The sequence below is a fragment of the Juglans regia genome, chromosome 11 (genome assembly GCF_001411555.2).
Source record: "Juglans regia cultivar Chandler chromosome 11, Walnut 2.0, whole genome shotgun sequence".
NCBI classification, from domain to species: domain Eukaryota; kingdom Viridiplantae; phylum Streptophyta; class Magnoliopsida; order Fagales; family Juglandaceae; genus Juglans; species Juglans regia.
This window is the reverse complement of record NC_049911.1, coordinates 5,619,154-5,645,930: the sequence shown is the minus strand read 5'-3', so window position 1 is coordinate 5,645,930 and position 26,777 is coordinate 5,619,154. Positions and strand designations below refer to the sequence as shown.

Sequence of the window (26,777 nt, the reverse complement as noted above, 5' to 3'; positions counted from 1 at the left end):
GAGTGAAAGTTCATAAATATCCATAATCAAAATCCCTTTGGCACAACACAACTGAAACATCATATTAGAATAGAATTTCATGTTTAACCCCCGTGGTAGGGTTTTGCAAATCCCAGTGGCCAACCGAGCAGAAACAAAATGTGAATCTTCCCCTTATTATTCTCGAAGCCCTGAGTATGCACATAGGAAAGACCACGCATAAAACTACTTTGTTTCCAAAGTGGGTGTATCAGAAACAGAAAAGGTAGTACCAACCCGAATAGAGGCCACAGTTTTACACCCATGGTAAGGTCTAAACAGAACAAAAATAGAATGTCATGTCAAATGTTTCAGAAATCACATCATATCATATCAGAGTACAGAACATTTTCAGAATAGAACAGAATCAGATCACAAAAATATAATTTATGCACAAAATTTCATATTCGCTCTCTTTTGCATAGTTCAGAAACAAAATACCAAAATAAGCTCATGTCTACAGCAGTCATGCCAGAAAATATTTTATTCTTATACAGAATTTCAGCAGTCATGCAAAACAAATAACTGAAGTCGTTTCAAAATTTCTTTTCATAACAAAACATGCATATTTTCCACAAATCAACCTTAACCCATTTTATTTTTATGCAAATTCTAGCATAGGAACTCCGCTTACCTAAACTTTTTAACTTTTCAGAATTTTTATACAACAGTGCTGGACAAATATTAACCGTCACCTATAAAATAGTTACGTAACTTCCATAAATTCTCAATCCACGTATTTCGATATTTAAGCCTAAGATGCTAAAATAACTTATTTTAATTCTTCAAAAACCTAAATTCACGAAATCCCAAGATTATTAACACTTCCCAAATTCCAAGGGCTTCGTTTGGAAGTTCAACTCATTTCAATAACTTTTTCAAATCTCAACATAAAATATAATAAACAATTCAAGTTTTTCAAATCTCAAAATAATAATAATAATAAACAATAATATCTTAACAATATTTTATCATTTCAACTCAACTCAACTCAACTCAATTCAACATCCAAACGCATCCTAAATCTCTGACTAAAGTATTAAATTCTAACTTATTTAATAAACTAGAACATAATAAAATTATTACATTATCACTTACTTTTGAAAGAAAACTTTACTTCAAATAAAATTAACTTACCAAAATAATTTCTATAAACATGGAAAACTTAGAATTTACAAATACATATTAAAGAGAAAATATACTTAAAACTTTAAAACACAAGAATGTAACTTGTAACGTAAAGGTAATAATGTAATTTTATTTTTTTAGTTGACCAACTATGCAATAGCTTCTCTAATACTTATAATTTGAAAACATGATAAAAGGGCATAACGGTAATAACGCCTATTCTATTAGGTTACATAATTACCTATATAAATATATAACTCTTTAAGTCAGCAAACATGAAAACAAATGAATTGAAGTGCAGCGACATGGACTTACAACTAAAACCGAGATATGCATGGAGGGGTAAGGCTTGACGGGCTGCGCAAGTGAAGGTGGCTGTCCCGACGGCAGTGCACTGTGTTAAGGCAGATGCGGAGAAGGAGACAGAAGGGAGTTACGGGAGTCAAAGACAGGATCTGTCGAAATGAAGAAGATAGACTTGAAGTAATGGATAAAGCTGGAACGACGTCGTGCAGTTTGAGGATGAAGAACAAAACGCACCGTAGGGATGTTTTTATTAGATAGGTTGGGTGCTGTGCACCGTTTTAAATGTTGGTTAATTAGTGAGTCTGTAAAATGCAGCGTTTGGAATTGTTCCAAACGGTGCGTTCATCTATATGTTTGCTGTTTTTCATAAGTGGTCTATCATTTACTTTCATGCGGGGGAGGTCAAGTTAGTTTAATTTGAATTCTGTTAGAGAAATCGTTTAAGGCAGGGAAGGTAGTGGGATGTGGTACCAAGGAATATTTTCTGTGAAAAGTGGATTTTGTGGAGGTCTGGGAGCCCTCGAAGTACTCCCGTATCAATACTATGGCCTTCCGCATTTATTCAAACATCTAGTGTTCATCATCTCCATTCCATCTATACACTACCTGTTCATCCATTGTTCTTCATACATTCTAACATCCGCAAGATTACAGACCAATATCGAGCCCTTAACAGATAGAGTTATCTTATCCATTCTACCAATACACGACATCTGCATTCATTACTCATTTTACATACAATCATCCACAAGAGCAGAACCATTACTGAGTTCTTAACAGTGGTATCAGCAAGCAGCAGTTCCTATGGCCGACAACACATGCTCCAAAAATCAGCAATATGAGGCCCTCAATCAGCAGGTGCAGGAGATTCAACAGCAGAACATCTATCATCATCAAACAATGCAAGACCTGAAAATAGATATACAGCAGTTAAATGACCTGGTACGTACCATTGTCCTAGCCCAAAATACCCAAGTTCCCCAAAACAGAGACCATCACCAAGAACACATCCATTTCCAAAATGACCATGACCAAGATGACCTCAGAAGGCCAAACTTGAGGGGAGTTAAATTGGATTTTCCCCATTTCCATGGTGATAATGCAGCAGCTTGGCTCTTTAAAGCCAATCACTATTTTGAATTTCATCAAACACCTCTACCTCACCGTTTGCTCATGGCTTCCTATTATATGGATGGAGAGGCTCTTGTGTGGTACCAAGAGGCATTGGAAGGGGGTCAATTTCGGGATTGGGATACCTTTGCAAGGTCATTACTAATTCGGTTTGGACCAACAGCTTACGATGACCCCATGGAGGCACTGACTCGTTTGAAACAAACAGGTTCTATAGCTGCTTATCAAGCACAGTTTGAGGCCCTTTCTAATCGGTTAAGAGGATTATCCGATGTGCACAAGCTAAGTTGTTTCCTAAGTGGGTTGAAAGATGAGATCCGTCTTCCTATCCGCATGTTCAATCCGGTTAGTTTAAGTGTTGCGTACGCATTGGCTAAAATACAAGAAGAATACCTTGCAAGTTCCAAGAAATCCAGCAAGGTGGGGGTAGATAAAATTAGTCCAATGGTAGGAGGAGGTTACAGCTGTGGATCTTACTCGGGTGAAGGAAACAGCACTAAATGGCAAAAACCATGGGGGGGAACGAAGAAGGTTTCGTCCATTCAAATGGATGAAAAGAGAAAAAAAGGGTTATGCTATCACTGTGATGAGAAATGGAACCCACAGCACGTGTAAGAACCCTAGAATCTACTTGATGCAAGTGGATGAAGAGTTACTTGAAGCTCGGAAAGAACCAGTAGTGGTAGAGGTCGCGGAAGATGAAATAGGAGTGGCTGAGACTAATGTGGAAGCACCTGAAATTTCTCTAGCAGCCATTACAGGAACACCCACCATGAGTACCATGCGTTTAATAGGAACTTTGATGGGAGAACCTGTCGTAATCCTAGTGGACTCGGGGAGCTCACACAACTTTGTGGAGTCCACTTTGATAACTAAGTTAAAGCTGCCTATTGATGCTTCCAGCAACTTGAATGTAAGGGTGGCTAATGGACAAAGTTTGAGGAGCGATGGGGTATGCAAGGAAGTGAGATTAAAAGTGCAAGGTATAGTGTTCCAACCTTCTCTTCATTTATTAAATCTTGCTGGCTGTGATATTGTATTGGGCATTCAATGGCTGGTTACGTTAGACACTATAACGTGGAATTTTTCGAAGTTGTTGATGGGTTTTATATATGGAGGAAAAAGTGTGGAATTGAAGGGGTTGAAATTAAACCCATCTGTGGTAGAAGATGGACACAAGCTGCTCAAGGCCACCACGGCTAAGAGCATGGGGATTTTGTTACAAATCATGACCCAAGAAGTAAAAGAGCAAAAAGAGGAAGTGTTAGATCCTGAATTTACCAAACTATTGGCTGAGTTGGGAGGGGTTTTTAAGGAGCCGGAGGGGTTACCACCAACCAGAAAATATGACCATAAAATTGTCCTTAAGGAAGGCACTCAACCCATTGCTAATAGGCCATACCGATACCCGTATTACCAAAAAACTGAGATAGAAAAGATTGTTGCTGAATTGTTAAAATCTGGAGTTGTTAGACCAAGCATGAGCCCCTTTTCATCTCCTGTTTTACTAGTAAGAAAGGCCGATGGGAGTTGGAGACTTTGTGTGGATTATCGAGCTCTTAATAAAGAAACAGTGAAGGCAAAATTTTCCATTCCTGTGATTGATGAACTGTTGGATGAGTTGGCTGGTTCAGTTGTGTTTTCTAAGCTGGATTTAAGGTCCGGATACCACCAAGTGAGAGTGGCAGTGGATGACATTCCAAAAACAGCTTTCCAAACACATGAAGGGCATTACGAGTTCTTGGTAATGCCTTTTGGTTTAACTAATGCCCCGGCCACGTTTCAAGGGTTAATGAATGATGTTTTTAAACCGTTTTTGAGGAAATTCGTGCTGGTTTTTTTTGATGATATATTGGTGTACAGCCGGTCTAGAAAGGAACATTTGAACCATTTGAAACAAGTGTTATCACTGCTGGAACAGAATTCATTGTTTGCTAAGAGGTCCAAGTGCAGGTTTGTTGTGGGAGAAATCGAATACTTAGGCCATGTCATTAATGCGAATGGAGTAATGGCCGACCCCTCTAAAATTGCCACCATGTTAGAATGACCCGAGCCTAAGAACGTGAAGGCCCTAAGGGGATTCCTAGGGTTAACGGGTTATTATCGAAAGTTCATAAAAGGATACGGGACCATTGCAGCCCCATTGACCGAATTGTTAAAAAAGAATTCTTTTGAGTGGAATGGCAAGGCTAAGAAGGCCTTCGAGGAGCTGAAACAGGCTGTATCACAGCCTCCCGTGTTGAGGTTACCTGATTTTAATAGTCCCTTTACTATTGAGTGTGATGCTTGTGGAATGGGGTTGGGTGCCGTGTTAATGCAAGCTGGGCAACCCATTTCCTATATGAGTAAGGGGCTGAAGGGGAAGGCCTTGTTACTATCAACATACGAAAAGGAACTCTTGGCCCTTGTGACAGCAGTTCAAAAATGGAAGACTTATTTGCTTGGTCAAGTTTTTATTATTAAAACCGACCAAGAAGCGATGAAATACTTGCTGGAACAAAGAATAGGAACTGAAATGCAGCAAAAATGGGTGGCCAAGTTGATGGGCTATCAATTTTCTATTGAGTATAAGAAAGGAAAAGAAAATAAGGTGGCGGATGCACTCTCAAGAAGAATGGAAGGCCTATGCAAAGGGGAATATGCAGCCATACTATCTTTTCCTACCCCTTCATGGTTAGATGAGTTAAAACATAGTTATCAAGAATCATGTGAGATGATTATGTTGCTTGATCAGCTCAAGGCAAACCTGGATGTGCCTAAGGGGTATTTCTTAAGACAAGGGATTATTCTAAAAAAGGGACGTATTGTATTACCTGAAGATTATGATTTAAAAAAAAAAAGTGTTGCAATTTATCCATAATAACCCACAAGCAGGCCATTTGGGGTACTTGAAAACTTATAAGAGGGCCAAAATGGATTTTTTCTGGAAGGGAATGAAAGGTGACATAAAGAGGCTAGTTCAAGAGTGTGATATTTGTTAGATTATGAAGAATGAGACAGTACATCCCGCGGGGTTACTCCAGCCACTCCCCATTCCCAGCCAACCTTGGACTGATATATCACTTGATTTTGTAGAGGGGCTACCAGTGTCAAAAGGTTTCAGTGTGATATTGGTGGTGGTGGATCGACTCACTAAGTACAACCATTTTATACCCCTGGCTCATCCGTATACTGCCCAAGTAGTAGCAGAAGAGTTTATGAAAAATGTTTTTAAGTTACACGGGTGCCCTACGTCTGTGGTGTCAGATAGGGACCCAATTTTTCTAAGTAATTTCTGGAAGGCTATCTTCACAGCACAAGGATCATCACTAGACTTCAGTTCAGCTTACCACCCGCAATCAGATGGCCAAACCGAAGCAGTGAATAAATGTGTAGAGACCTACCTACGTTGTTATGCGGGCTCCAAACCTAAGGTATGGGTTAATTGGCTTCCAATGGCTGAGTGGTGGTATAATACCTCCTATCATACCGCCACTAAAATGACCCCCTACCAGGTTGTCTACGGCCAAAACCCAACCACTCTTCTATCCTACATACCCGGCACAGTTACAAATGAAGCAGCAAATCAGTACCTCAACAACAGAGATCAAGTTATCAATGTACTCAAGCAAAATTTAACAGAGGCACAATAAAGGATGAAGCTTTACGCTGACAAGCAAAGAACTGAGAGAGAATTCATAGAAGGGGATTGGGTTTACCTCAAGCTTCAGCCGTATCGCCAAAAAACCCTAGCTTTGAGGAAGAATCTGAAGCTCTCTCCAAGGTACTACGGGCCGTTCCAGGTGGAAGATAGGGTCGGATCAGTGGCTTACAGACTCAAGCTTCCCGAAAATTCCAAGATCCACCCCACATTTCACGTGTCTTGCTTGAAGAAGAAGGTGGGATCTTGAGTTCCCATCCTTCAGACCCTTCCTCCCACTGACTCTTCGGGGGAGATACAACCGGATCCGGAAGAAATTTTAGAAAGGAGAGTAAGAAGACAAGGGGATCGCGCGGTTACGGAAGTGTTAGTCAAATGGAGTGGGTTACCAACGGAAGAAAGTACATGGGAAGTGTTGATGAAGCTTAGAGACCTTTACCCACACCTTGTGGGCAAGGTTTTTTGAAGAGGGAGAGATTGTTAAGGTCCCGTTTATGGCAGATGCGGAGAAGGAGACAGAAGGGAGTTACGGGAGTCAAAGACAGGATCTGTCGAAATGAAGAAGATAGACTTGAAGTAATGGATAAAGCTGGAACGACGTCGTGCAGTTTGAGGATGAAGAACAAAACGCACCGTAGGGATGTTTTTATTAGATAGGTTGGGTGCTGCGCACCGTTTTAAATGTTGGTTAATTAGTGAGTCTGTAAAACGCAGCGTTTGGAATTGTTCCAAACGGTGCGTTCATCTATCTGTTTGCTGTTTTTCATAAGTGGTCTGTCATTTACTTTCATGCGGGGGAGGTCAAGTTAGTTTAATTTGAATTCTGTTAGAGAAATCGTTTAAGGCAGGGAAGGTAGTGGGATGTGGTATCAAGGAATATTTTCTGTGAAAAGTGGATTTTGTGGAGGTCTGGGAGCCCTCGAAGTACTCCCGTATCAATACTATGGCCTTCCGCATTTATTCAAACATCTAGTGTTCATCATCTCCATTCCATCTATACACTACCTGTTCATCCATTGTTCTTCATACATTCTAACATCCGCAAGATTACAGACCAATATCGAGCCCTTAACAGATAGAGTTATCTTATCCATTCTACCAATACACGACATCTGCATTCATTACTCATTTTACATACAATCATCCACAAGAGCAGAACCATTACTGAGTTCTTAACACACTGAGAGAAAGATGAGAGAATGGAGAGAGAGTAATCACGGCATGAGGAAGAAGTTAATACCGAGAGAGAGAGAGACGGAGGGGTGGCAGTGACTTACCGAGGCGTTAAGGGGAGCCTTTCGGCAGCGACACGGAGGAGCAGTGATAGCAGCTGGGAAACTAGGGTGGCACTCGGATGGTCACGGTGGCTGAGAGGGCGTCGGTCTGTGGTATTCCAACAGGGACGGTGCTCTGTTTTCGGGAGCTAAAACAGGGGATAAACGGTTGGGTTTTCCGCGAGATGGGGGAGGGGTGGTGGCGTCGGTGTCTTCTCCCGTGTGAGGGAAATCTCGTCCAGATGCTCGGAGCTGTTGTGCCGTGAAGTGGAGGCTCTGTGTGTGGGCTGGTGATGCAGGAGCCGTGCGGTGGAGAAAAATTTATTCGTCTCCGAGTGAAAGGGTAACCGGGCTGTGGTGGAGCTGGGACGGCGTGGCTTGTTCACGGTGGTAAATGTGAGGGATAGAGATGTGCATTTAGTGGTGTAACGTGGACTGCTGCAGTTTAAGGGGAATAATAAAAAAAATAAGGTGGTACGAAGTCATGAAAGTATTTGTTTTACTGAAAGAAAATTAGGCCAGGCGGTGGAACTCAAATGGGCCTTTCATTCGTGAGCTCAAAAATATTCAATAGACTTGCTGGACCTGGTATTACAGAAATTATTACTTGAAGAGATTCTAGTGCAACAGTTGTCCATTCACCTTGTAAAGCTATGGATAATTTGGTTTTCGTCAAACCAAATAAAACCCGTCTAACACTTGGAATTAAAAATCACTTTAACCAACTCCTTAGATACATACCCCTTGCAACATATTATAAGATGTTTTGTTGTCAAGAGTTACATAGGTGGCAATGAGTTTGGAACTCTTCTAACTCAGAGATCAATATAGCTAGCACAACAAGAGTTGAATACATTCTGTTTTCAAAAAAAAAAAAAAGAGTTGAATACATTCCAAGCAATTTCCATAAGAGTAACTTAATTCGGTCTATCATTTCTTTTCAGTTTCTACATCTGTTCCGGCAATTTGATCCAAGCTGGCCCCCAAAAACCAGTACTGGTATTATCAAGATCCGTGGCTGTATATATAAGCTAATTTGACAGAAAATGAACATGAATTTCCAAATATTCTAAACTGAAACCGACAGTCCATGTGAAATAAATGTGGATATTAAGGCATTTTCTACGGAGTAAGATGTGGGTGTAAATATTAGTCCAAGTCAATATGGAAATAGAAAGTCTTTCAAGCGGTCTAGCAACTCAGGTCATCTTCCACTTTTAAAAGTCTTTGGCGTATGTGGTGGAATCAGTCCACATCAACGTGGAAATAATTAGTGTTTCTAAGTTCTAACTTTAAAAAGTTGAGCCAATGAACAGTCCAGAGTCCTGTATTTCACGCGGTCTAGTTAGTGCTCTCACTATCGAATAAAGGTGGATAAAATTAGAGTGAGTATTTTGTGCCTAGCTGCTACCAACACAAAAACAAGCTGATTAATTAGCAAGAAATCATGAACCGAGGTCTGCGGCAATGTTTTCCAATCAGGAGGCCGTGGCCCTTGGTGAATTGTTTGATGTGGGGATTAGTGATGTTTGTGCAATTCAGTGAGCACAAAGGTTGCTTGGAGGAAGAGAGGATTGGTCTATTACGACTGAAGGCGTTTCTGAAATCCGATTATCACATTGGCCACCGTCTTCCCTCCTGGATTGAAGACGCAGATCGAATGAGCAGTGACTGCTGTGGTTGGGAGCGAGTCTTGTGTAACTCCACCACGGGTCATGTCATTGAACTCTCCCTCGACGATATAAGGCAAGGCTTTCTCACCGATACAACTTGGTTACTAAATGTGTCCCTGTTTCGGCCCTTCAAGGAGCTAACGAGTCTTGATTTGTCCGGCAATGAAATTGGTGGTTGCATAGCTAATGAAGGTTTGGTTTTTAACTTTCACACTACAACAAATTAAACAAAAAATAAAATAAAATATAAGGGATGTGTCCGTAGGTAGTAGAAATGAGTTAATTATTTATACCCATGCTTTAAATTAACAAATTTGTTTAATTTTGTTTTAGTTGACCTTGATTAACCATGTGGTATCCGAATTCTTAATTTTGATACAATGGAATTAAAAAGAAAAAATAAACAAGGGAAGCAAAAGGCCACGCGTCAAATAAGGAAGAACAAGGAAGAGATATTTGGTGCATTTTTCTTGTGTTCAGTCCTTACAGCTAGCCTTCCTTTCTCTTTGCTTTCTTTCCTATAATCTTCTTGCAGGTTTTGAAAGGCTAGCTGTGTTGAGAAGGTTGGAAGTATTGAACCTCGCTTCTAATTACTTTGATGACAGCATTTTACCATCCCTAACTCAACTTTCATCCCTTACCACATTGGTTCTTGCGTATAATAATCATTTGGGAAATTGGGCAACAGCTGCAGGTATTCTTGTATGCATTCTTCTTTCTCTTTATATAGATTTCTGATTATCCTTTGGACTTTCTTTTTTAAGATACAACAATCTTTTTATAAAATATTGATAGTAGATACAATTTTAAGGTAGGCTAGTTTCACATCTTTTGATTACGAAGTTTCGCCCAAAATTAAAGTTCCAATTGTGCATATCTTGCTTATAACATGATCTGAAATACTGCTTTTCTTGTAAATACTATCGATGATTGCATATTTGCTTTTTAATTTTACGAAATATGTAAAAGTACAGGTTCGAAAAGCTTGTCAAGGTTAGAGAACCTGGAGACATTGGATATTAGTTACACTAATTTCAACAGGAGCACCATATCATCGTTGAGTACTGGAGTCAAATCATCATCCCTTAGGAATCTGAATCTTGCCGGACTTGGGATGGAAGGACACTTACCTGCCCAAGGCACGCATGCATGTTGATCTGTTTTATTAGTTTATATAATTTGCAGTACTGAATTCCCATGCATCATCCTGTTTTATTTTCTATGTTTTATTTTGTGCAGAATTATCGGCGTTAGAAAACTTGGAGACGTTGAATTTAAGTAGCAATGGTCTCACTGCTGACGGCTTAACACCCAAAGGTAATTCCAAAACTTCACAAAAGGACAAGGGTGTGCATGGTTTTTCTAATTATTGTACTAATTAGTACTAGAACTAGAAGGATATTATTGTGTTATTGAATTTAACAATTGATATATTTTTTTCTTCAGAATTCCATGGTTTTTCTAAACTGAGCAAGCTAAAGCACTTAGATTTAAGTTCCAATCACTTCGGGAAGCAAATTTTCAGAGTTTTGGGCGCCCTCCCAACCCTCAAGTCTTTGAACCTAAGTACCAACGAAATCGAAGGGCCCCTTTCTATCAAAGGTACGTATATATGTGCATTTAAACTTGAGTTTTTTTAGATTCTTCAATTAAGAAATAGCATTTTTTTTTTTTTGGTGAAGAATATATATCATGAAGAAATCGAAGGGCCTCTTTCTATATATATGGATCTCTCGCTACAATAATTTCAAACTAACAAATGTGTTCATTCATTTTGTGATATAGAAATGGCTAATCTAAGCAACTTGGAGGTCTTGATCTTGCGAGATAACCAACTTACTGGAAGATTACCAATCCAAGGTAATAACTGATCCATTAATATCCAATTAAGGCTAAGATAAATTATGCAAGTTAATGAGAGGGAATTTGTAGAATTTCTCTTTAATATCAATCTTTTTTACCTTTCTAAATTATATTTTTTCTCATACTTTCTGTCTTCAAATCCCTCGGTAGATTTGGCAAATTTAAGTAGGTTGGAGATTTTAGATATGCATGGAAATCGCTTCACTGGGAGTATTTCTTCATATATTGGGGCACTATCTTCGGCGAAGGCTATATCGTTATCTGACAATGATTTCAATGGAGATTTCCCAACTCAAGGTGAGTATGAAAAACAAATTAATCACCCACCTTCAATTAATTCATTAGGATTGAATGTGAGAACAAGTTAAAGATAGGCGCTAATGGTTGCATGATTTAGCTATTTTCATTGGTTTCCATTGGAAAACGTAACAATTAACCATTCAATTTTTTTTACTATAGATATAAATACACATACATACCAATTGATTTGTTAAAAAAAATAATAAAGTGAGGGAATTGGCCAATTTGTGCCTCCTAATTTTATTTCTTATGATAGATTTGTGCAGATTGAAGAAACTTGAAGAGTTTGATATTTCTGGCAATGACTTTGAAGGGATCCTTCCTCGATGCATAAACAATATGTCATCACTAAGATTGTTTGATATATCTCATAACCGTTTCATTGGAAACTTGTCTTCATCTCTGGTGGCTAGCTTGAGTCCCACAACTATTGAGTATATTGATCTCAGTCATAATCTTTTGGAGGGTCTGTTCTCATTCAGCTTATTCGCTAATCATTCCAAGCTTGAGGTGGTTCGATTTATGAGTGACAACAACAAACTTGAGATTGAAACTGAAAATCCAGTCGGTTGGACCCCATTATTTCAGTTAACGGCCCTAGTATTGCGGAATTGTAATATGAACAAGCTAACCGGCAATATTCCGAAGTTTCTCTTTCATCAGCACAGATTGGAAGTAGTTGATTTCTCTCACAATAAGTTGAAAGGAAGCTTCCCCTTTTGGTTGCTAGAAAACAATGCAAGGCTACGACTGCTAAATCTTAGAAATAATTCTTTTGAGGGTCGATTTTATTTACAACCAGAGCACCATATTAATGTTTCTTGGATGGATGTATCAGGAAATCACTTAGATGGGCGACTTCAAGAAAATATTGGAAAGATAATGCCATATTTAAAAGCTCTAAATATTTCCCGAAATCGTTTTGAAGGTGATCTTCCATCCTCAATTGGTGACATGAGTTATTTGAAAGTATTGGATTTGTCCTTTAATAGATTCTCGGGGAAGGTACCAAAGGAATTGGTTTCCAAATGTACCTCATTGAATATTTTGAGTTTACAAAATAATAGCTTTCAGGGTGAAATCTTCTCGAAGCATTTCAAGTTGTCAGCCTTAATTACGCTTCAATTGAACAGCAATCAGTTCACAGGTACGCTATCTAGTGTATTATCAACTCTCAGTGCCATGAATCTGTTTGATATTGGGAACAACAACATGTCAGGTACAATTCCCACGTGGATAGGAAAATTAATAATGTTTGGGGGAGCTCTTGTCATGAGTAATAATTCTTTTGAGGGTCACATTCCATGTGGATTAGGTTCAACATGGTTAATAGATCTTTCTCATAACTCACTTTCGGGACCTTTACCTTCTTGCTTGGATGAACAGTCTAATCTGCTTTTGCAAGGGAACAAGCTTACAGGATCTATACCAAAAGCTCTTTTCAACTCCTCATCTATTGTGACACTGGACGTTAGAGAAAACAACCTTTCCGGCACCCTTCCTGTTGAGATCAGTACACTTTCTAACTTAAGAATACTTTTGTTGAGAGGCAACAATTTTAGTGGTATGATTCCAAACCAAATATGTTTGCTAAAGAAAATAGGCATATTGGATCTTTCAAGGAACTCCTTTTCTGGGACAATACCGCATTGTTTTCAAAATACTACCTTTGGGAAGATAAATGCAGTAGATCTTGCCTTTTCACAAACTTATGCTACTTTTACGATGTGGTACATGGGAGAAACTCCAACATATGAAAGTCTTCTAGAGAAATATGTTCCGAATGCCGATATAGATATAGCATATGATAATCAAGTTGAGGTTCAGATTGTAACGAAGTACAGGTCTAGCTCCTACAAGGGTGGCATCCTTGATTACATGTCTGGATTAGATTTGTCATGCAACAAACTAACAGGTGGAATCCCAATGGAACTAGGACACTTATCTTCAATTCATTCACTAAACTTGTCTTACAATCAACTGACAGGTTTGATTCCAGAGGAATTTTCGAGTTTGGCTTCGATAGAAAGCTTGGACCTTTCTCACAATAGTTTGAGTGGAGAAATTCCCTCGACATTGATTGATTTGAATTTTATGGGAATATTCAATGTTGCATACAATAATTTATCTGGTAAAGTTCCCGATATGAAAAATCAATTTGGGACTTTTGAGAAGAGTAGCTATGAAGGAAATCCATTTCTTTGCGGACCACCACTGGAGAATGGTTGTAGCACCATAGCAGAAAAGTCAAATCCAAAAGCAAGTGAGAGGAAATGGTATGAGGTAGATCCTCTAGTCTTTTTTGCAAGCTTCTCAGTATCTTACATTGTTTTCTTTTCAATGGTAGTTGGTATCCTTTATATTAATCCTTATTGGAGGCAGAGGTGCTTCAATTTGACTGAGGATCTCATCTACTGGAGTTATTTTACAGTTTTGTTACCCCTAAAAAGGTTGTCAAATCGACTATGTCGACATTAGATTGATATCTGCCCGTTTAAATGGACATCTTTAAAGGTAGTGATGATATATGGCTAGTTGTGTACATGAATCATTGAAGACAATATTGGAGGTTGTGCTCTAATATTACGAATGAAGGAACTCACTTCCCCTGTTTCATCGGTATGGTAATTCTTATTATAATTTTATGCTGAAAGTTGTCTTATGCTATAGACAACTGGCTTTCATTGAAGTTTCCAGCAAAAGGTGATTGCCGCAATTAGACATATTTTTTGAGTCCAGAAAAATTTAAATCGCCGAAAACTGCTGTCTTTCCCTTCGCAAGTAAATTGCCGGAATTTTCTGAGGCTAGTACGGTACACATGGAGAGCATAGATTTGAGGCGATTATTTTTGGACGTAAATAACGTCCATTTTGTGCCTCACTATATATATTTACAGCAATTTGAGTGACCTGGCCTATTAGTTTCTTCATTGAAGTTATATTGATATTCGATCTTATGATCCCAGAAGGTTGGAAAAGAAGTACCCAAACTATTTTTATCGCTAGTAATAACCTGTTGAAAAGAACTTCTCAAGGAAAATGTAAATATACAAGTCATAAAAGGGGAGCAACGTAAATCATTATAAAAATGATCATACATAAGTCTCCATTCGTTGATGAACTCTCAAATGTGTTCATGTAACACTCTAATTCAAACCACATTACCCATACTTCAAAAGGATTAGTCAATGTTACAATTGGAGACTCATTGGATATTAAAACTTCTCATTCTCAAACAATGTGAGATCTCACACAACTTACCCTTACACATCATATGGGGTATACTCCTCCTTAAATTATTGCAGTTCTCGTCGGGCTTGTGTTTCGTAGGTGGCACGGCTCAAGTCTCACATTTCTAATTGAGATAGTCTTTGATATAATTTGTAATGTCCCAATATAAAGTCTAAAGTACCACATTATCTATAATTCAAAATAACTAATCAATGATACAATTGGAGTTTCATTAGAGCATCCTCGATGGATTATGCAAATGCAAAATCATAATTTGTATAATATCCCATGATTTTACATTTGGCTATTCTATGCAAAACATATTCTCACATTGGATTATCTATCTATCAGTCAAAATAATAATAAAATAATAATATTTTTTTCTAATTTATTTTTTAAAATATTTTATAATTCTGCCAATTATATGTTAATTAATAATCAATTATAATTAACATATGATTGGTAGATACAAATGGTAAAAATACTAACAAAAGAAGATAGAGACAAATTGTAAAAATCATAATTATAATTAACATATAATTAGTAGATACAAATGGTAAAAATCCTAATTAATAAGTAAAAGATGCATGGTGGAGGTACCCTTTTGAAAGGAAATCGGAGAAAAAGAAGATAGAGATGAACATTGTAGTGGTTTTAAAAAATTGGCTTTAGAAAATCATTTCCTAAAATAACATAAATATTTCTGAAAACTCAAAAATTATTTTTACACTAATTACTTTGTTTCCAAGGCAATCAAAGTGTAAAGAGAGAGAGAGTGTTTACGAGAATAGTTTTATACTCTATTACCCAAATTTCTCACTTTATTTACATTTGTATAATCTAATGAGAATGTTCTAATAACATCAGATACATACATCATCATCTTCAGCAGCCACTAAATCTAAATGCAATTATATAGCATTAAGGAAATGATCCCCTGCTTCAGCCTCAAGATGGGTTTATCTTGTGCATTAAGGTTGCGTTTGGATGTTGAAGTGAGTTGAGTTGAGTTGAGTTGAGATAATAAAATATTGTTAGAATATTATTTTTTATTATTATTATTATTTTAGAATTTGAAAAAGTTGAATTGTTTATTATATTTTGTGTTAAAATTTGAAAAAGTTGTAATGATAAGTTGAGATGAGTTGAGAGAAGTTATGATTCCAAACGAAGCCTAAAGGTGCGTGGGTCCTTGAAGTAGCAGTGTTGGTGTTGACACATCACACCATCCCATTAACTATATTATATACCATTTTTTTTATTATTATTTTAATTTTTTTTCTTTTTATTAAATATATGATATATAGATAATAAGTAAAAGAATTAAATTATTTTAAGAATAATAAAATTAAATAAATTTTAAAAATAAAAAAATAAAAGAAAGTGTGTCTAACGTATACAGCTTATAAATAGCAAAAGCTCGTTAACTAAACCACCATGTGCGTCTATTTACATCTATCTGGCAATGAGAATAACTCGTGCTTATCTGGCACATATAACCACCACAAAGTCCACGTAATAAATGTCAACATCGTTACTACTGTGATTTTATAACAGGATAATAGAAGATATTTCATCATTGTCACTCAATTTTGATTAATTATGATCAAATGATTTCAGTTATGATATTTTATGTGATTTTAAAAAAGAAAAGAAAAAAAAATAAAAATATTATAAAATTAACATATTGTTATAATATAATTTTTATTTTAAAATTTAAAAAAATTGAATTATTTTTTATGTTTTCTTTAAAAATTTGAGAAAATTGTAATGATTAAGTAATAATTAAATAAAATTATTAAAAATTTAAATTTAAAAAATATTTGTATTTATAATATTTAGATGATAAAATGAGATAAGATAAGACTCTTTTACAATCCAAATGAAGAGATTAGTATATCCCGAATATTTTTAGATTTTACTATCAATCAAAACATTAGAAATCTATTATCTAAAGAATAAACAGATTGATTAGAAATCTATTATCTAAAGAATAAACAGATTCTAATAATAAGTTTATAAGAAATATAAACTTTTGGAAGATGAAGAATTTTGAAATTGCCTTATTCAATTGTTCAATTTATTGGTCAATAAATTTATTTAAAGATGGCTAAAGAATGAACGAAAAGTTAGAACTTTTCATTTCACTAGCATATGTTCCGAATAGGTAATTATACCTGATCCCAAACAACGCATACGTTGGACCCAGTAGATGCGCTTGAGGATTTTAAAATTTTCCCTTTCGTTGCCTGCGCTTGGGTCCTTGCACCTTGGGCTGCTAGGCCGCACGCTCAGCCCCATGTAGAGGGATAGGGATATCCATCCTTTCATTAAATCATTAAAACCCATTTATTGACTTGGGTGTGATATGAAACCCTTGCCCTTTGGGTCCACTTCACTTCCACTAAGCCGATGGATGGCTTATGTTATATATATAGCCCCAATTTATTATAACCATAACCCATAACTAAACTTTTTATAAAGTCACCTCTTTCCAAAATAATTCATAGCTTTCAAGTAGATTCTTAAAATAATATTAATAATAAATATAATATATAATTATTTTATAAATATTTCCAAAATTCATATATTTAATATCACAAATTATAATGAATATTACAATCCCTTACTTAAGTTGCGATATTAAATTTTCAATCAAATACTGATATCCTCAAGCATACAAAAATGTAATCTTTTGACTAGTTTGAATCTTCTATTAGTGCAAGTATCTCAAATTCTTAACAAAGTCAATAGTGATCCAGACTTAAATCCAGACTTTATACGTTAAGAACGGAAATATCACACACATGATTCCTACAAATTTTAGCGAGATATCTCACCAATTAGTTTGGACTAATCTGTGTACTCCATCTTGGTATTCATGAACATTGACAAACATAAACCTTAAACTTTTACTATAAGTTGTCCCCATCTAAGCCAAAACTAGATAGAGGGAGGTGAGAGCTTTGAATCCTCTCCCCCTCCCTCCCTTCCTGCCCGAAATCTCATTTATGTGTTTTTTTGGTTTTGTTTTGTGTTTTTTTTGGTTTTGTTTCGTGTTTTTTTAGGTCAAATAAGGGAGAAACACTTATCTGTGGAACAAAAACCTAAACGCGCCCCACCATGGTGGTCCTCAGCTGCCGATCTTCCAAACTACTTAACGCGGCGCCAAACCGACCGGCGCGTAGCACACACGCGCGAGTTGAATGGGAGCATGTTTCTCTCATGCGCCACCGCAAGAAGCGACTCCAGGACTTTCAAGATCGATCGTCAAGCATACTCCTTGCCCAGTGTTTTGTTCAGTTTGAGTTTGTCTATTTGTTTGTAGCTTTGTCTTTCAGTATTTTCTATGTCTTTTTAGTTCTGTTGTTTTGTTTTAGGTAAAAAATAATAAAAAAAAAGGTTATTTGGACTTGGTGTCCATAGTAGAAGAGTCACACTCCTCATTTGGAGGATGGCCGGTTCTAGTACCCCTCCTCATTGGGAGGACAAAGTATGATTGTACCTTTTTTCCTTTGGAAGATGGGTTGTTTAGTTCTATAACGATTTTCTCTCTGACAAACTGAAAGGTTTGTTAGGAGAGAGTTTATAGAAGTTAAAACAATGTCTGGCATAAAGAAATTTGTGGGCAGGCGAGTCCCAAACATGTGAGTAGTTTGGCTTGTAATTTGAATTTTTTCCCTGTATTAACTAGTCACAGCTTTAACTTCAGTTTCATTGAATGAAATGAAATCTATTTTCATTAAAAAAAAGATTGTCCCCATCTCTTATATTCATATAGGTAAAGTTCTTTTTGTATCTCTGTTACTTCATACACTTATACAACTATTGAATTTCACTAAGAGCATAATACTCATTATTCATTTAGTGTAACAGTCAGCATTGACCATCCTGGATTCTCGATTTTAAATTAAATTTTGGTGCTATTTCAGCCATTGAATTGTAACTTGTTATTACCCTCTAAAGTTTAGACTATTTATTAATAGTGTAAGGTTGAGTTCCTATTACAAGTGAATTTTTAAAAATACATTTAAAACTCATTCCACTAAATGTATTAGTTACCAAATCTCTGGAGAGTCCCTTTGTGAAAGGATCTGCCATGCTTTTACTTTACCGCACATATACACTAGTGATAATACCATCACTTACTATTTGCACGAAATATTCTTGCCTCAAACTAATATGTCTAAATTTTCTATTATATACTTTACTATAAACCCTAGACGTAGTAGCTTCACTATCACAACGCAAATAAATGGTTAACAACGATTTTGGCTACAACTTTTTGTCAAATAACAAATTCCTCAGTCATTATGCCTATTTGTCCATTGTCGTAAGGCTACAAATTCAAATTCCATTGTGTGATGTGAAATGCACGTTTGTTTCTTAGAAGTCCTTGAAACAACTCCACTACTAAGGGTGAAAACCCAACTAGACGTAGCCTTGTTATCACTTGCACTAGTAATCCAATTAGCATCACAATATCTTTCTAGTACAGCATGAAAGTTGGTATAATATAGTCCTAACAAACTAGTTTTTTTAAGGTACCCAAGGTCTCTACTAATTGCTTTTCAATGCTTCATATATCTAGAAAGTTTGCATATTGCAAAGGAAATATCTGTCCTAGTGCAATGCATTGCATACATTAAACTACAGATTGTACTAGCATATTCTATAATTTCTCATGCTACAAATTCAAATTCCATTGTAGGGTGTGAAATATACATATTTTTCTTAGAAGCCCTTGAAACAAGTCCACTACTAAGAGTGAAAATCCAACTAGACGTACCTTTGTTATCATTTGCATTAGTAATCTAACTAGCATCACATTATCCTTCTAGTATAGCAGGGAAGTTGGTATAATTTTACCTTCAATTTTACAGCAATGTTTACATTTTGAGAGTACTATAATTTTTATTTTTTTTTAGTTTCTTTAAAATACTACTTTGATGTTTATTTACGTTTATATTTTGAAGTCTATTTTTGTGAACATGTCTAGGTAAGTTTTCAACTAGGGTTGAGGATGAAACCTCATTGAAAATCAGAAGTATTATTTATGAGATTGATTTTTTTCTCCAATTATTTATGTGTTCAACGATATATTGTTCTTGCGTCATTTCAGTTTAGAGATATAGAATTCTTGATATGAGTTTAATCATATTTTTCTCATGATTTAGAATAATATCAATCAATTGAAAGCCTGATTTATAATTTTGTTAAAAATAAAATCTTATATCTTTTGTGATTTTTTTTTCAAGATACAAGTGATGATTTGATTTTATATCTTTGAGCGAAAAAAGGACACACTTTAGATATTTTCTTAAAATAGGTTTCAATGATGATATTTTCTATGATAACTAGATTGATTTCTAGATTATTATGTAGATGTTCAGGACGAATCAATTATCATTGATATTTTACTATGAATTAATAAGGTGGATTTCAAAACCATAGATATTTCTTCATTAATAGTTTATTCGTTATTTATATTAGTTTGCATCTTTAGAATTTATTTTAATTCTTTTATTGTGATTGATTTATTAAATTAATTATTTCTCATTTTGATTAATTGATTGTTTAGTTCTAATTTTAATCTCTTATTTTATTTTACAACTCATCTTTCTGAACTAGATTATAATTTATTTGGTTTATATTTGATTAATTTCCTACGTTTTTATAAGTCCTTGTGGGTTTGACCTCATTCTTGCTAAACTATACTTTGGTACAATTCATGCAATTGCGAGTATAATTAAAATTTCACAATAAGTTTTTAGCACTGTTGTCAGAGACATGGTTAGGAAAACACACTAAGTATTAACTTAATTTATTCTTCTACTAGTTGTAGTTAGTTTTTATATAAAAAAATAAAAAATTAAAAAAAGAAATTTGTCTGGTATATGAAAAGCGTGGGTACATGATCATACACATTGCCTTGTTAGTCTAGATTCTGATTCCTTGTCTATAATGGGGAAAACTTTAAGAATGCAAAAACTTTTAGGGAGTTGTTGTCACCCATTACCACCAATCCTCCATCATGTATAGTGGTACCTGAAACTACTGCAGCACATTTTGAGTTGGAACCATATATAATTCAACTACTTCATGCCTTTCATGATTTTAAGAGATTATTCTTACATGCATGTAAATGATTTTATTGAAATTTGTGCTACTTTTAAATTCCAAAACTTTATTGATGAGTCAGTTCGCCTACACTTATTTCCTTTTTCTTTGAAGGATAAGGCAAAGACATGGCTTAAATCTTTGCCTTCTAAATCTACCACTTATTGGGATATTCTTGTCACAAAACATCACTCTAAATGTTTTCCCAATATAAAAAACCAATGCTTTGAGGAGAGAGGTTGCTAATTTTTATCAAGAAGATAATGAAAACTTTTATGAGAGTTAGGAGAGATTTAAGGACTTGATTATGAAGTATCGTCACCATGATTTTGAGATATGGAGATTCGTATAATACTTTTATAATGCTTTAACATAGACAAACTATAACATGATTGAGTCAATGAATAATAGTGAATTTTTGAATTTAATGGATAATGAGGCATATAAGTTTCTTGAAAAGTTATCAGAAAGCTCCTAGCAATGGGACTTTTCTACTTGTAGAGAGAGATCATCACATATAGTCAAGAAATGAGGTTTATATGATTAAGTGAGGATCATGATATTAAGGTTAGATTAGATAATATCACTCATAAGGTAGAAACTTTGACACTAGGTAGAACCAGGAATTCTTTCAATCAAGTTTAGGAAGAAGTATGTTCTTTCTGTGCTAGTCCTATGCATACGATACAAACATATACGTCCTTCCTCACAGGCTTATTCAAAGTGCTATGCTAAGCAAGCAAATATAATAGATAATTTTGGGAAACCGTTTGCAAGTCCTTTTTCAGAGACTGTCAATCCTAATTGGCGAAGTCATCCTAATTTTCCCTGGAGGCAGAATTAACCTCCCATGAATTTAGGTGGACTACAGATGCAGCAACAAAGTCAATATCATTTACCTCACCCAATTTATCCTCATATTTCTCATTCCTATGCTCCTTTATTTGTAGCATCGCGACAACATCAATCATCATTGGAGGAGTCTCCTAAGACATTCATGCAATCCACTAACCACACCATTCAGGAGGTGAAAAATTTCACTCAGATGAATACTCAAGAAATTTCAAAATTAGAGAGTCAAGTTTGCCAGTTAGCAACCCATGTTGGTGAGAGCGAGAGAGGAAAATTCCCAAGTCAACCTATACCCAATCCAAAAGGATAGTATGCCCTCAATAATCTATCCAGTTCTACTTGGGGACTTAAGCATGTTCAATCCATTACCACCCTCAGATCTGGTAGACAAGTTGACAATCAAGCTAAAGTACTAAAAGTGAAAGAGTTGGACTCCACAGAGAAAAAGAATGTCAACACAATGTCCCTCAAAGTTCATGATTCTAGTCCTTCTTAGCCTGTTAAGAAATTTGTTCCTAGAGTCTCATTTCTTCATAGGTTGGAAAATTATCAAAAAACACTTATTGATGATATTTAAGAGGTGTTTAAGCAAGTAAAATTAATATACCCTAAATTAATATACCCTTCATTGATGCAATTCAGCAAGTATCTGCTCATGCGAAATTTCTTAAGGATCTTGTTACGATAAAAATGAAGAATAATGTTCCAAAAAAGGCATTTTTGACTGAACAAGCTAATTTTGTCATTTAGAGTAAATATCCAGTCAAATACAAAGACCTTGGATCTCTTACAATTTCATGTAAGATTGACAATCATCATATTGAGAGAGCTCTGTTAGATTTGGGAGTAAGTGTGAACTTGCTATCATATTCTATATATTCACAGTTAGGCTTAGTGGAGCTAAAATTTACTCAAATGACACTTTAGTTAGGTGACAGGTCTGTTAAGATCCCCAGATGTATTGTTGAGGATGTCTTGATCAAGGTTGACTCATTCTATTTACTCAGGACTGTAATCAAGCCTGGCCGAGCCGATCTTTGACTTGCAGAGCTCGGCTCGACTCAAAATAGTCGAGCTCGACTCGGTAACCTATATTTTCAATTCAAGTTTGAGCTCGAACTCATCCCTAAAAGGAGCTCGAATTGTTTATTTTTTATTTTTTGAATAAGATTTAATAAATAATAAATTAGATAAATATTTTTTGAATAATTTATAAATAATTAATATTTAACTAGTTGATATTTATTCATAATAATAATATATTATATGCCTGCATAAATTATTAATGCACACACATAATATAATATCATATATCTATTTCGTATATGGTTCCCACATACACATATATCTAATTATTGTACAAATTATAAAATATAGCTATGAAGTATATTCACTATATCGACATAAGGAATTAGGTTACATATTATATATTTAATTATAAAAATGGTATGCTTATATTATTAGCCAGTACATATATATATGTATATATATAGGTGTATGTATATATATATATTTATCAATATATGAATGAGTTTTAATTGAGTCAAGCTAAGGAGTCGACTCGGGCATAAACGAGCAGGCCTTAACGAGCCTTAGCTAGTCGAGTTGAGTTTTGTCATGTATGTATCATTTACTAATTGAGCGGGTATCTACTAATCTAATCGATCGAGAGAGTACCGAGCGGGCTATCAAATAGATTGGTTCATTTACAACCTTATATTTACCAGTGGATTTTTTTGAATTAGACACTAAGCCTAGTACTCAAAATGTTAGTACACAAATCCATGTTAATTTGGGTCGTCCTTTCTGAGGATATTCGGGGTTTTTAATTTCATATGTGTATAAAGCAGTTAGACAAACAAACTTGTTATGGAATTCATTGTATCTTAGAGGCAAATTCGTTTGTAACTCGTGTGTATATCGTTATTGGTGGGGGCGAATATTGTCTTAAGAAAAGTAACATTGTAATGTGCCTTGAAACAAACTTTTCTCTCACTGTTTTTTATGTTGCAACACCTTTTGCACCAAGAAGTTTTTATGATTTCTGATGATCAGTCGGAGGCCGATCATGGCTAGAAATATTTTAAACCGTATGTATGATGAACTAATTAGTTACTCACCATTGCTCTATATTTTTAAAAAGCGTTAGGCAAGTAGTGTCCTTATTAGCATGCACGTCAGAAGAAAGTAACGACGTACGATAAGTTTCATTATGTATACTCACTGTACGTACAACAAAAATGTTTACCAGTTTAAGGCCGGGGGGTTGAGTGTACGTAATGTTCACTCACTTATAATGTTGTGATCAAGTGTTTAATTAGGGTAATTTTGAGGCGTTATCTTTAAAAGTTTTGTCATTGATCACCGGAATAAACATACTTTGTATAATCCTTGAGCTACGGCCATAGTCTACCATGTCAATATATTTGACCGTGAATTAAGGTTGTCATGGCCTCTTAACCTACTTCTCATCCATCTTAAAGGTTAATTAAAATTAAAGGAGAGTGCAAAATGTCAATTTTTGGTTTAAATAAAGATTTTGAAGGGTCTCGATCAGCCAATTAATTTTGTTGTTTTTTCCACAGTTGGATCGCTTAGGTCTATTAAAAGTAACTCGCCATTTTACCTGTATTCTTTTTCCTTGTACATTGTACAACATGCGTTTTATCAGTGTGCAACGATATAATTATAAACACCACATTTTAAAATATTTTAAAACGATATGTGTTTTAGAAGATCATTTTAAACATCACATTGCTTTAAATCAATTGCAGGACCTAATTGTATGTTCACAATTAAATTGTGAGAGTGATATATACCATATCATATATAGAATAAGAATTATTCTTATAATTGGTTAAACGATAGAAATTAAGATCGAATTGATATTTAGAAAGATGTAATCAGAAAGAAAACTCTGAAATTAAAGTTTATTGATAAAAGTTGAAAACTGGTTCTGAAGCCCACAAGCAGGCTAGGATTTGACCTCAAATACTTCGAGGAAAATTGAGATTCTGTGAATTTTTTCCGAAAAGCCAAAAACCCAAGTATTGCATGAAAATAAAGTGCGTAATAACATAAGAATCTTTCCAAAAACTTGGCTTAAACTAGAATAAGATTCATCTCTAAAAGTGACAGCTAAAACGTTCCATAAAAGGAAAATAAAAAACTGTTAAGACAATATCATGTATAGATTGTAGTATGTATACCTAAGACAATAAGCCATACAAAAGAAAATCAAAGACAACAAGCCTAGATATATAGTTTGACAAATCAAGATGCATGCTGCATGGTTCACAGGTGATCACACGCTCAACGACCGTCGTCTAGACTAGTACTTATAACAGGCTCACCAGAGCTAACTAATGGTACTGTCGGTACATGATACGAAGGAACAGGCATCTTCAAAGGAAGATTTGGCGTTGCAGCCTCAAAATGAAGAACATGAATTGCTTGCCTTATTGACGGCCTAAGACTTCGATCAGGATGAGCACACCACAGTCCGACAATCATTAAACACTCTATCTCCTTCTCCTCGAAATCCATATGCAATCTCTCATCAATCGCCATATGAAGCCTTCCAGTTCCATAAAGATTCCAAACCCACTCTACCAATCCCATTGCAGAATCCTCTTCGGGAGGGTCGGTTGACTTCCGTCCGGTAGCAATTTCTAATGTAACCACACCATAACTGTATACATCTGACTCTTTACTAGCCCTTCCAGTGGCTATGTATTCTGGAGCCATATAGCCTAACGTTCCAGCCAATCCTGTTGTCTGAGGACCTAGCTCGTGGTCCATGAGCCGAGCCAATCCAAAGTCTCCAAGCTTCACATTAAAACTAGAATCAAGCATGACATTGCTCGATTTGATGTCTCGGTGAACGACACATTTCTCCCATTCTTCGTGGAGATAAAGCAGCGCAGATGCCAACCCAGAAGCTATCTTGTATCTCACTGCCCAAGTTAAAGGACTCCTCTTGCCAAACAAGTGCATATCTAGGCTACCATTTGACATAAACTCGTAAACAAGTAGGAACTCACCATTGTCATGGCACCATCCTATGAGTTGAACCAGATTCCTGTGTCTTATCCTGCTAATAATTTTCACCTCAGTTACGTATTCCTTTCTTCCCTGTTTAGACCCCCTTGAGATTTTCTTCACAGCAACTGCTATATCCAAATCAATGAAGTACCCCTTGTAGACGGCACCAAACCCTCCTTGTCCCAATTTCTTGTCATCTGAAAAATTGTTGGTGGCTAAAGCAAGATATCGGTGAGAAAATCTCCTTGGTCCTGCTCCTCTCTCAATGTCTTCATTAATTGATGTTAAGTTCACAGTCTCATTTGTTTCATCTTCCTTTTTCTTTACCTTCAAAGCCCACAATATTACACACGTTACAATTGCTACAGCTATCAGAACACCAGCTGAGGCTGTTAGACCAATCACTAAACTCTTCTTCTTTTCGTTCTTCCCCCCTCTTTCCTTTCTTTCCAAACTTGAACTAAATTCCCATGACAGAATTTTAGTGCGCTCTGTAAATTGACCTGTAGCAGCTGAAAGTCCAACTATGACCCACTCTGGAAGAACCTGCATGAGATTAACTTCAAAAGAAAGGCTCGTATTCTCTTGAGCATTAGAGGTTGTTTGATATTTCCAAGAGACGCTCAAGTTCTTCGTAGAAGCATCGTAAGTGACCCATACATCAGCGGTATCTCCACTGTGTGAGCTGGCATTCCAAGAAGTGTATTTTGTGGAAGCAATTGAGTTGTTATTAATACCCACATGCTCAAATGGAGGATCCCATTCTTGGTTCGCGAACGAGTCGAATTCGACAAGAACAATTTGGTTCTGAGATGAATCGCTGGTTGTTGTGTTGAATAGGCCTAGAAATCCACCAGCTGAGTTTAGAGGGACTTCGAACCCGACAGGAGCCAAAAAGAAGGCTAAACCATGGCCATATTTAGCGCGACCTTGGGTGTCGATAACGAACGAGAAATGTGTGCTAAAGTTAGTGAGTTTTCCTGTATCAGAATCCCAGAGAGGCACCCTCTCAGAATAGATGGCTCGACCAACTCGGCATAGATAATCATATCTTTGGATCAACTCAATGACTCCAACAAAAGGTTCTGCATCTCCCAAGTATAGTATGTCGTCAGCATTCGGTTCAAAGCGAGTTATTTGGAAATAAACTGTGTGAGCGGTGGGAAGAAGTAGAAGGAAGATGAAGAGACGAAACAT

General features: G+C 36.0%; 2 protein-coding genes and 1 non-coding gene across 4 annotated transcripts in view; 1 reads left to right on the top strand and 2 right to left on the bottom strand.

Annotated features, from left to right (window-relative positions):
• The window catches only part of LOC109019297 (receptor-like protein 13), a 63,836-nt gene extending 49,631 nt beyond the window's left edge, over window positions 1–14,205 (top strand). The window contains exons 1-8 of one of the 2 annotated variants that reach the window (XM_019001569.2): window positions 8,869–9,362; window positions 9,706–9,864; window positions 10,145–10,309; window positions 10,410–10,487; window positions 10,617–10,772; window positions 10,956–11,030; window positions 11,184–11,330; window positions 11,590–14,204. In XM_019001569.2, the coding sequence (XP_018857114.2) occupies window positions 8,945–9,362; window positions 9,706–9,864; window positions 10,145–10,309; window positions 10,410–10,487; window positions 10,617–10,772; window positions 10,956–11,030; window positions 11,184–11,330; window positions 11,590–13,811 (3,420 nt within the window). In that variant the 5' untranslated portion in view covers window positions 8,869–8,944 and the 3' untranslated portion in view covers window positions 13,812–14,204. Of the gene's footprint in view, window positions 1–8,868; window positions 9,363–9,705; window positions 9,865–10,144; window positions 10,310–10,409; window positions 10,488–10,616; window positions 10,773–10,955; window positions 11,031–11,183; window positions 11,331–11,589 lie in introns of those variants that run through there. The other variant, XM_035682740.1, reaches the window with a different exon arrangement.
• Window positions 14,206–20,907: 6,702 nt separating this feature from the next.
• Window positions 20,908–21,014, bottom strand: LOC118343904. Its single transcript, XR_004797691.1, has one exon. It is a non-coding gene; the product is annotated as a small nucleolar RNA R71 (small nucleolar RNA).
• A 3,834-nt stretch (window positions 21,015–24,848) lies between these two features.
• Window positions 24,849–26,777, bottom strand: LOC108982553 (L-type lectin-domain containing receptor kinase IX.1-like). The gene has a single exon (XM_018953963.2). The coding sequence runs from the start codon at window positions 26,775–26,777 to the stop codon at window positions 24,849–24,851; it is 1,929 nt and encodes a 642-aa protein (XP_018809508.2).

What these genes read in the sequence shown, in the direction of transcription:
- LOC108982553 (XM_018953963.2), bottom strand. Translation starts at nt 26,777, where the DNA reads ATGTTTCGTCTCTTCATCTTCCTTCTACTTCTTCCCACCGCTCACACA.